At 43.6% G+C, this 11,586-nt stretch overlaps 1 protein-coding gene across 1 annotated transcript; it reads left to right on the forward strand.

The window, feature by feature from the left end:
• The first annotated feature begins 1,458 nt into the window (after positions 1-1,458).
• On the forward strand, positions 1,459-9,822 carry ecrg4a (ECRG4 augurin precursor a). Its single transcript, XM_041843472.2, has 4 exons — positions 1,459-1,537; positions 6,483-6,533; positions 6,630-6,799; positions 9,467-9,822. Exons 1-4 carry the CDS (start codon positions 1,459-1,461, stop codon positions 9,611-9,613), a joined length of 447 nt encoding a protein of 148 aa, XP_041699406.2. The 3' UTR covers positions 9,614-9,822.
• The last annotated feature ends 1,764 nt before the right edge of the window (positions 9,823-11,586 follow it).

Raw genomic sequence — 11,586 nt, forward strand, 5'->3', positions numbered from 1 at the left:
CGTCAAACATGGAGGTGGAAACATTATGCTTTGGGGGTGTTTTTCTGCTAAGGGGACAGGACAACTTCACCGCATCAAAGGGACGCTGGACGGGGCCATGTACCATGAAATCTTGGGTGAGAACCTCCTTCCCTCAGCCAGGGCATTGAAAATGGGTCGTGGATGGGTATTCCAGCATGACAATGACCCAAAACACACGGCCAAGGCAACAAAGGAGTGGCTCAAGAAGAAGCACATTAAGGTCCTGGAGTTGCCTAGCCAGTCTCCAGACCTTAATCCCATAGAAAATCTGTGGAGGGAGCTGAAGGTTCGAGTTGCCAAACGTCAGCCTCAAAACCTTAATGATTTGGAGAAGATCTGCAAAGAGGAGTGGGACAAAATCCCTCCTGAGATGTGTGCAAACCTGGTGGCCAACTACAAGAAACGTCTGACCTCTGTGATTGCCAACAAGGGTTTTGCCACCAAGTACTAAGTCATGTTTTGCAGAGGGGTCAAATACTTATTTCCCTCATTAAAATGCAAATCAATTTATAACATTTTTTACATGCGTTTTTCTGGATTTTTTTGTTGTTATTCTGTCTCTCACTGTTCAAATAAACCTACCATTTAAAATGATAGACTGATCCTTTCTTTGTCAGTGGGCAAACGTACAAAATCAGCTGGGGATCAAATACTTTTTTCCCTCACTGTAGCATACAGTTTGTTGGGCTTTGATGCCTCATGGTTGAGTATTGCTCTGTTGAAGTAGGCTGTGATTTTGCTGTGGTCTGATAGTGGTGCCAGTGGGCTGACTGTGGACGCTCTGAGAGACTATGGTAGTAGTATGCTTCTGGTAGTCTTTAATAACTGATTCTAAGTTGTGTAAATTATCATGTATATGTTTTTGCTCTAGGTTCTTTGTTATTTGGCCAAAGAGGTTGGAGAAGTGGTTTATCCATACGTCTCCATTTTGTATAGCTAGCTCTTCGTGCTGTTATTTTCTCTCTCTCTCTCTCTCTCTCTCTCTCTCTCTCTCTCTCTCTCTCTCTCTCTCTCTCGCTCAGCCTCCATTTTGACACTTTCTCAGCAAAGTTAATTGAGTCGACTTAATTGGGTGGTAACAATTCAGAGGTTTATCGTTGGCTCAGGTTTGCAAGTTCACCTTCGGTATAAACCTTCGGTATAAACGGTATAAACTGTATAGGGAGGACAGCAGTTATACGGTTAAAATTCCTCTCTCTCTCACTGCTGCTGCTGCTGCTGCTGCTACTGGATGGAGAAGTACCCCAGGCACACATGAACATTCAATTAGGAGAAAAAACTACTTCAGACAGGCCCGTTTCTGTGGGTTGGATTTTGGGATAAACGACATTAAGCCACTCCGATCGGAACGTTTGGCTCGTGGCCCCCCCCCCCTCCTCCCCCTGTATATGTGTGTTGCAATAAGACGGGTCAGAACGCAAGAGCAAAGGGAACATCATGGCTTCCCAGCAGCTTTATCTGAGGCTGGTGGGGCTCACCGCTCTGCTCACACTGCTGGCCCTCGCTCTCTCGTCCTGTCTCCCTCTCTCTATAGCTCTCTTCATATCCAAGTCTTTCTTTCAACTATCTTTCTGTCTCCATCTCCTCCCATCTATCACTCTGTCCCCCCACATACGCTAGATCATTTGATTTCACCCATATGGAACCAAACTTAGATTAACACAGCTTCTGAAGCAACATCTGATATACTGACGTGTTAATTCATGTAGTTATTTAAGAACCTCAAGTTTGAAGGTTGATGGTGTGTTTTATGAAGCTTTATTGGGTATTTGAATTATCTAAGGTGAGTGCTGAGTTATTTTTACATAATGAATGAATGCATAAGACGTTTCTTTCTCTTGCGTGGTGTTGGATTCTAGCTTGAAATATACAGTTGAACTCGTAAGATTACATACACCTTAGCCAAATACATTTAAACTCAGTTTTTCACAATTCCTGACATTTAATCCTGGTTAAAATTCCCTGTCGTAGGTCAGTTAGGATCATCACTTTATTTTAAGAATGTGAAATGTCCGAATAATAGTAGAGAGAATTATTTTTTTAAGCTTTTATTTATTTCATCACATTCCCAGTGGGTCAGAAGTTTACATACACTCGATTAGTATTTGGTAGCATTGCCTTTAAATTGTTCAACTTGGGTCAAACGTTTTGGGTAGCCTTCCACAAGCTTCCCACAATAAGTTGGGTGAATTTTGGCCCATTCCTCCTGACAGAGCTGGTGTAACTGAGTCAGGTTTGTAGGCCTCCTTGCTCGCACACGCTCTTTCAGTTATGCCCACAAATGTTCTATAGGATTGAGGTCAGAGCTTTGTGATGGCCACTCCAATACCTTGACTTTGTTGTCCTTAAGCCATTTTGCCACAACTTTGGAAGTATGCTTGGGGTCATTGTCCATTTGGAAGACCCATTTGCGACCAAGCTTTAACTTCCTGACTGATGTCTTGAGATGTTGCTTCAATATATCCACATAATTTTCCTTCCTCATGATGCCATCTATTTTGTGAAGTGCACCAGTCCCTCCTGCAGCAAAGCACCCCCACAGAATGATGTTGCCACCCCCGTGCTTCACGGTTGGGATGGTGTTCTTCGGCTTGCAAGGTACCCACTTTTTCCTCCAAACATAACGATGGTCATTATGGCCAAACAGTTCTATTTTTGTTTCATCAGACCAGAGAACATTTCTCCAAAAAGTACGATCTTTGTCCCCATGTGCTGTTGCAAACTGTAGTCTAGCTTTTTTATGGCGGTTTTGGAACAGTGTCTTCTTCCTTGCTGAGCAGCCTTTCAGGTTATGTCGATATAGGACTCGTTTTACTGTGGATATAGATACTTTTGTACCTGTTTCCTCCAGCATCTTCACAAGGTCCTTTGCTGTTGTTCTGGGATTGATTTGCACTTTTTGCACCAAAGTACGTTCATCTCTAGGAGACGAACGCGTCTCCTTCCTGAGCGATATTATGGCTGCGTGGTCCCATGGTGTTTATACTTGCGTACTATTGTTTGTACAGATGAACGTGGTACCTTCAGGTGTTTGGAAATTGCTCCCAAGGATGAACCAGACTTGTGGAGGTCTACCATTTTTTTTGGCTGATTTCTTTTGATTTTCCCATGATGTCAAGCAAAGAGGCACTGAGTTTGAAGGTAGGCCTTGAAATACATCCACAGGTACACCTCCAATTGACTCAAATGATGTCAATTAGCCTATCAGAAGCTTCTAAAGCCATGACATCATTTTCTGGAATTTTCCAAGCTGTTTAATGGCACAGTCAACTTAGTGTATGCAAACTTCTGACCCACTGGAATTGTGATACAGTGAATTATAAGTAAAATAATCTGTCTGTAAACAATTGTTGGAAAAATTACTTGTCATGCACAAAGTAGATGTCCTAACCGACTTGCCAAAACTATAGGTTGTTAACAAGACATTTGTGAAGTGGTTGAAAAACGAGTTTTAACGACTCCAACCTAAGTGTATGTAAACTTCCGACTTCAACTGTATACTTATTCATGTTACTATACTAAAACTACTTTACATGTTAAAACATGGTATTGTTAAATATCATGGATCCAAGGAGGGGGCAAAGGGCAACAGTCTGGTTTCAGTCACTGATAAGGTAGGACAGCCGTGGAGAAGGGAGGAGTGAGGAATTCGTCCCGAGGTCAGGTCAGATGAAGTGACAAGGAACAGTCCTATGACATACACACATAGGAGGCGGGGCCATGACTACACCAATGAGAGGAACCAATTAATGTCCTGATTTAGCAACAGAGATGGATTGGCTGTCTAGATGTGCAAGGAGTTGACTCCTCCTAGTAGGAGGGTATAAATATAGGTGATTGTGTAAACACGTCTTTGCAGCTGTTTGACCCAGTAGGGAATAAACTTGTTTTGAGCTTTTCCTAGTCATCCATTTGAGTTTTTACTCTGTTTGTTTAGAACCTAACAGTGGAAAGAGGAAGAGGAGGGAAGACTGCAGACAAAACAGAGTTGGGAGTGAAATGTACAGTGCCTTCAGAAAGTATTCACACCCCTTGACTTTTTCCACATTTTGTTGTGTTACAAATTGGGATTAAAATTGATTTAATTGTCTTTTTTAAAATAAACGATCTACACAAAATAATCTGTAATGTCAAAGTGGAAGATTAATGACAAATAAAACACTAATATATCTTGATTAGATAAGTATTCAACCCCCTGAGTCAATACATTTTAGTCCCCTGTAGCTCAGTTGGTAGAGCATGGCGCTTGCAACGCCAGGGATGTGGGTTCGTTTCCCACGGGGGGCCAGTATGAAAATGTATGCACTCACTAACTGTAAGTCGCTCTGGATAAGAGCGTCTGCTAAATGACTAAAATGTAATGTTAGAATCAGCTTTGGCAGCAATTACAGCTGTGAGTCTTTTTGGCTAAGTCTCTAAGAGCTTTGCCCATTATTCTAAACTCTTCAAGCTCTGTCAAGTTGGTTGTTGATCATCGCTAGACAGCCATTTTCAAGTCTTGCCATAGATTTTCAAGCCGATTTAAGTAAAAACTTTTACTAGGCCACTCAGGAACATTCACTGTCATCTTGGTAACAACTCCAGTGTATATTTGGCTTTGAATTTTAGGTTATTGTCCTGCTGAAAGGTGAATTTGTCTCCCAGTGTCTGTTGGAAAGCAGACTGACCCAGGTTTTCCGCTAGGATTTTCCCTGTGCTTCGCCCTATTCTGTTTATTTTTATCCTAAAACACTCCCTAGTCCTTGCCGATGACAAGCATACCCGTAGTATGATGCAGCCACCACCATGCTTGAAAATATGAAGAGTGGTACTCAGTGATGTGTTGTGTTGGATTTGCCCCAAACATAATGCTTTGTATTCACCCGTCTGGTGTTCAACCTTCCCAAGTTCTCTCACGTCACCCCACTCCTCCGCACACTCCACTGGCTTCCAGTTGAAGCTCGCATCTGCTACAAGACCATGGTGCTTGCCTACGGAGCTGTGAGGGGAACGGCACCTCCTTACCTTCAGGCTCTGATCAGTCCCTACACCCAAACGAGGGCATTGCGTTCTTCCACCTCTGGCCTGCTGGTCCCCCTACCTCTGCGGAAGCACAGTTCCCGCTCAGCCCAGTCAAAACTGTTCGCTACTCTGGTACCCCAATGGTGGAGTCACTGACCACCTTCCGGAGACACTTGAAACCCCACCTCTTTAAGGAACACCTGCCTTCTTTGCGAGGCATTAGAAAACCTTCCTGGTCTTTATTCACAGCTCAACTTAGGGACCTTACAGATAATTATATGTGTGGGGTACAGAGATGGGGTAGTCATTTAAAAATCATGTTAACCACTATTATTGCACACAGAGTGAGTCCATGCAACTTATGTGACTTGTTAAGCACATGTTTACTCCTGAACTTATTTAGGCTTGCCATAACAAAGGGGTTGAATACTTATTGACTCAAGACAGTTCAGCTTCACATTTTGTATTAATTTGTAAAAATGTCTAAAAACAAAATTCCACTTTAGTATTGTGTGTAGATCAGTGGCACAAAGTCTCAATTGAATCAATTTTAAATTCAGGCTGTAACACAAAAACATGTGGAAAAAGTCATGGTGTGTGAATACTTTCTGAAGGCACTGTAGATTCTAAAATAGGAGACAAGCGACAATGGACTTAATGTGTCACTGAAAACTAACTGGCCATGGAAATTCCATGAATCCCTTTCACCTCAAAAGGCTTTTCTAGCTGTCTCGTTACCACCATTTTAATGAGCGAGAAGAGTTGCCTAGACAGGGAAGAAGAGGGGAAAGAGGGAGAGCGAGGGAGGGAAAGAGGGAGGGAGGATAAGATAGCAGACCAGGCAAATCTCAGTGGAAAGTCTCACTCATCATTAATGTGAATGTGAGGCAGCAAATAGTAAACAGCCCTCTTCCTCTCTAGACAGACTGCTAGGAGACAGACTGCTAGGAGACAGACTGCTAGGAGACAGACTGCTAGGCTGATAAGAACATTTCAGTGGGGAAATTGCTCACTTGCAACTTATACTCCTGCAAACCATTTCCTATAACCTCATCCATGTGCACCACTTCTGGCTGTTTGGCGCGCGTACGTGTGTGTCTGTCTGTCTGTCTGTCTGTGTGTGTTACACACACACATGCATGTGTGGTCCTCTGTAGCTCAGCTGGTAGAGCACGGCGCTTGTAACGCCAAGGTAGTGGGTTCGATCCCCGGGACCACCCATACGTAAAAATGTATGCACGCATGACTGTAAGTCGCTTTGGATAAAAGCGTCTGCTAAATGGCATATTATTATTATTATTATTTAAGCCTCTACTGAATGAGCTGGGCTTTATCACACCACGCTCTAACTTAATAATCACAATGGACTTACAGTACAGTCTCCTCTCCCTTGCTAAAGGATTCTAGGCTATACATTAAACCCCATTAACACTACTAAGTGTCCTATTGACTCTCTTTAGCAGATGTTTCCAGTGAGAGCAGCCTTCACAAGATCCTGAAGAAAAGAGATGGTAATATTGACAGATAGCTTTTACATACACACATTACACACTGCTAGTACTTTACATTCTACTCCTGTTACACGTCTCCTCTCTGCCTCCCCCCAGTGGTGGGTGACGGTAGCGCTCCCTCTAAGTCCGGGGTGGCTGTTGCTCCCGCCAAGGCCAGAGAGTTCCTGGTCAAGCTATGGAGGCCCAAGAGGAACATCTGGGACCGCAGCAGGCCAGACGTGCAGCAGTGGATCATGCAGTTCATGTACATGGGCTTTGACGAGACAGTAAGCGAGGCCAGGAGGCTTGAATAATAAATAATTTCACACATGTACAAGTGTTTTTTTAATGCATATTCCAACTCCCCCTGAAACAGCGAGGAGAGGGGTCACAGAATGAGGTAGGGCCTTGAGTTTAATCTGACGCTGTGACCTGACCCTACTATGGGCCATTATGCAACTTTTCAGGGAAGTCAGGAACCAATATACACAATCAGTTAGGAAAGCAATGGCTTGCTTTTTCAAACAGAAATTTGCATCCTGTAGCACTAACTCCAAAAAGTTTTGGGACACTGTAAAGTCCATGGAGAATAAGAGCACCTCCTCCCAGCTGCCCACTGCACTGAGGCTAGGAAACACTGTCATCACCGATAAATCTACGATAATCGAGATTTTCAACAAGCATTTTGCTACGGCTGGCTATGCTTTCCACCTGGCTACCCCTACCCCGGCCACCAGCTCTGCACCCTCCGCTGCAACTTGCCCATGCCCCCCCCCCTCTTCTCCTTCACCCAAATTCAGACAGCTGATGTTCTGAAAGAGCTGCAAAGTCTGGACCCCTACAAATCAGCTGGGCTAGACAATCTGGACCCTTTCTTTCTAAAATTAGCCGCCGAAATTGTCGCAACCCCTATTACTAGCCTGTTCAACCTCTCTTTCGTAACGTCTGAGATCCCCAGAGATTGGAAAGCTGCCGTGGTCATCCCCCTCTTCAAAGGATCCAAACTGTTACAGACCTATATCTATCCTGCCCTGCCTTTCGAAAGTATTTGAAAGCCAAGTTAACAAACAGATCACCGACCATTTCGACTCCCACCGTACCTTCTCCGCTATGCAATCTGGTTTCCGAGCAGGTCATGGGTGCACCTCAGTCACGCTCAAGCATCAGTTGTCAGAGCAGCTTACCGATCACTGCACCTATACACAGCCCATCTGTAATTAGCCCACCCAACTACCTCATCCCCATATTGTTATTTATTTTGCTCATTTGCACCCCAGTATCTCTATTTGCACATAATCTTCTGCACATCTATCACTCCAGTGTTAATACTAAATTGTAATTATTTTGCACTATGGCCTATTTATTGCCCTACCTCCATAACTTACTACATTTGCACACACTGTATATAGATTTTCTATTGTGTTTTTGACTGTACGTTTTGTTTATTCCATATGTAACTCTGTGTTGTTGTTGTTTTTATCGCACTGCTTTGCTTTATCTTGGCCAGGTCGCAGTTGTAAATGAGAACTTGTTCTCAACTGGCTTACCTGGTTAAATAAAAATAAATAAATAAATTACATATGTTATATGATTAGGTCACAAGGTTGTAAAAACTCTTGGCCCCAGATATGGGATAGGGTAAACAGTACTACGATCCATAGCAGTATAGGCCTACGAGAAACAGTCCACTGCACAACACACTGGTAGCCATCCACAGCCATATGGGGGAAAACAGCCATTCTACAAAGTACTAATATCTAAAGCACCTATGTGAGAAAAACCCATATTATGGCAAAATGCCAGTGTACTAAGTCAAATGAAATGTATTCGTCACATACACACAGTTTACAGCTGGTATAAAAAAGGTCCAGTGAAATGCTTATGTGCTAGCTCCTTCAACAATGCAGTACATTAATCAGTAATAACTAGTAGTAGAAGTAGTATAGTAACAATGGACTGTACTTACACTCACAACTGCTATTCTATTATTTTCTATTCTATTGATTCTACTACCCACTGTGTGTGTGTAAGGGTTGGCTGTGTGGTTAGTCAGTGCAAATCATTTTTACGGTGCAGGTAGTCTCTGAGGTTCAGGTAGTCTCTGAGGTGCAGGTAGTCTCTGAGGTGCAGGTAGTCTCTGAGGTGCAGGTAGTCTCTGAGGTGCAGGTAGTCTCTGAGGTGCAGGTAGTCTCTGAGATGCAGGTAGTCTCTGAGGTGCAGGTAGTCTCTGAGGTGCAGGTAGTCTCTGAGGTCATAGGGGCAAGGACATACACTACTTAGCTATAAAAAACATATAAAGAAAGAATGTCACAGGTGTCTAATTTACGTAGAGTAAATAAATAAATAAAGCATGAATGTACATTATAATATACAGTGAAACACATCTATAGATGGAGGAGGGATAATGCCCAGGCTAGTTTGTAGTCGTTATCAGACTAGACAAAAGCAGATGGACGTTTCTGTCACAGCAGGACCTAGAGACTCTATTCAAAGGAGATAATTATCCTCCACCACTATGGTCATCACTGGGCCCGACACACCTTGAATACACACACACGCACGCACACACTTTCAAGCTTTTTTCCCTCTCTTGCTATGTTACTTCCAGATCAATGATTCCGATGGAGATCTTTTTAGCCTCGGCATTTTAAACCATGTTGGTCTATACTCCAACAGCCGTCCTGTTCCAAGTCATCTCCACAACATCTGCTGACAAGCAAATCAACCCCATAGCCCCTTACCCCCTAGCTCCTAGCTCCTACTCCCTTACCCCCTAAGCACTCCAGTAGATCTGAAAGGATCTGAAGGGTATGAGAAACTAGTTGATTGCTTAACCCTGTTCTCTAATGAGCTGAGTGGAAATTGTACCATATTTCTTGCACCTTTCCAATGTTTCAGATCTTTTGAGTTAGGCTGAAGTTGAGAGGTTTTGGTCATGTTTTTTCCCTCTCCAGAGACTGGAGACGGACCTGTCCTACTGGATTGACCACTCGCAGTCCAGCGATCAGAGTTGTCAGCACCATTATGAGGAGAACTCTCCCATTGGACCCAGAGACAGAGGGGCACACCGTCATGGAGCCAACGTTAACTATGACTACTAGTAACTCCACACGCTCTGTCTCACTCCCTCTCTCAAAATGTAAGACTAACTTCTCTCTTCCTCCACTACTTCTAACCCCAGTCCCCTCTCTATTTCTCCATTACATAGTGTGCAACTTCATTTCTTTCTTTGTATACAGTCTACTCTCCGTTAATCAGCACTGTAATATTCATATGTGTCACCATACTGAATTGTAATTGGATGCATCATACTGTGCAATGATTGGTTAAGACCACCCAGGTGGTGAGGTCATTCTAAGATGATCATGGCCAGAGACACATGGACATGCACGTTATAGCTAGTTAATAAAGAGCTACGTTTATAAATATCCTGTCGTCCTGCATTTTATTATTTTGTACAAAGCGTACAAAACAAGACATGGTGTCAGAGTAAAAGGACTAAAAGATGGATTTTGCTGGAGTTCCTTCACCTCGAATGGATTGGGGGTCTACAAATCTACCCGATGCATGGCGTAAGTTCAAACAGCATGTGGAGCTGATGTTCACGGGTCCTCTGAAGGAAAGAGGAGAAGAGGAAAAGTGCAGCTACCTGCTCCTCTGGATCGGTGAAAAAGGGAGAGACATTTACAACACATGGACACTTACCGAGGCTGAATCAAAGGTACTGAAAACATACTACGATCGTTTTGAAGCATATGTTTTGCCAAAGACCAATACAATTTTCGCTAGGTACAAATTCCATGAGAAAGTACAAGGCGCTAGTGAATCGTTTGAACAGTTTGTCACTGAGCTGCGTCTGCTTGTGAAAGACTGTGATTATGCAAACAAGGATGAGATGGTCAGGGACCGTATTGTATTTGGAATACAATCACCGCGAGTGAGAGAGAAACTTTTGAATGTTGGATCAGAGTTAACGCTGGACAAAGCTATCGACATAGCCAGATCTCACGAGCTAGCACAGGTTCAGATGAAAACCATTTCAGGCGGCAGCATGAGCGCATCACGTGAACAAGCAGTGCACGCAGTCAGGCAGACATCAAAGCACACCTCCAGTGCCCAGAGAGCATGTTTCAGAACGGAGACAGACAGAACTCCAAAACAGAGCGACACAGACTCCAAACGCCCCAAAACATGTGGATATTGTGGATACAAAGTGCATGGCGAACAGGGGAATTGCCCAGCTAAAGGCAAACAGTGTACTAAATGTGGAAAATGGAATCACTTTGCAAAAGTGTGCAGAGTTTACCGTGGAAAAACAGTACATACAGTGAGTGAAGATGAAATGTCAATCAAAGAGTCAAATGCTGATGAACTGTTTATTGATTCAGTGACACAGAAAAGTCAGATATCAGAGACAGAGCAAGCCTTTGCTGACATTGAGATAGGAAGACAAGGCACAGAGCTAAAATTCAAACTAGACACTGGTGCACAAGTAAACATTATTCCTCTGAGTAAGTACAGAAGCTTGACATCTGAGTGTGAGCTACAGCCCACCACGCGCAGACTGACTGGTTATGGTGGTGAACAGCTCCCAGTAAAAGGCACATGCACTCTCAAATGCAAATACAAGGAAAGGGACATGATGTTGGACTTTTACGTTGTTGACACTCGAGCACCTGCAGTGCTAGGTCTTAAAGCATGTTTAGACATGGACCTTATCAAGCTAGTTTTATCAGTGACAGCACCAGTAGAGATAGAGAATGTCATGGAGGAGTTTGCTGATGTTTTTACAGGAATAGGACTATTCCCAGGAGAATGTACCATTCACCTTAACCCAGACGCAACCCCTGTGATCTACCCACCGAGAAAGATTCCACTTGCTCTCCGCGCCCGTCTGAAGAAAGAGTTGGAGAGCATGGAGCAATCTGACATCGTCACCAAGGTTACAGAACCGACGGATTGGGTCAACGCGCTAGTGGTGGTGGAGAAACCACGGACAGGCAAGCTCAGAGTATGTCTCGACCCAAGAGACTTGAACAAGGCTATCAAACGCCCCCATTACCCCCTTACCGAC

Source organism: Coregonus clupeaformis, chromosome 23 (assembly GCF_020615455.1).
Source record: "Coregonus clupeaformis isolate EN_2021a chromosome 23, ASM2061545v1, whole genome shotgun sequence".
Classification (NCBI taxonomy): domain Eukaryota; kingdom Metazoa; phylum Chordata; class Actinopteri; order Salmoniformes; family Salmonidae; genus Coregonus; species Coregonus clupeaformis.

What these genes read in the sequence shown, in the direction of transcription:
- ecrg4a (XM_041843472.2), top strand. Translation starts at nt 1,459, where the DNA reads ATGGCTTCCCAGCAGCTTTATCTGAGGCTGGTGGGGCTCACCGCTCTG. An exon ending in GGCCCTCGCTCTCTCGTCCT is followed by an intron (nt 1,538 to 6,482) that starts GTCTCCCTCTCT and finishes GACTCTCTTTAG; the next exon opens with CAGATGTTTCCAGTGAGAGC. An exon ending in ACATGGGCTTTGACGAGACA is followed by an intron (nt 6,800 to 9,466) that starts GTAAGCGAGGCC and finishes TTCCCTCTCCAG; the next exon opens with AGACTGGAGACGGACCTGTC.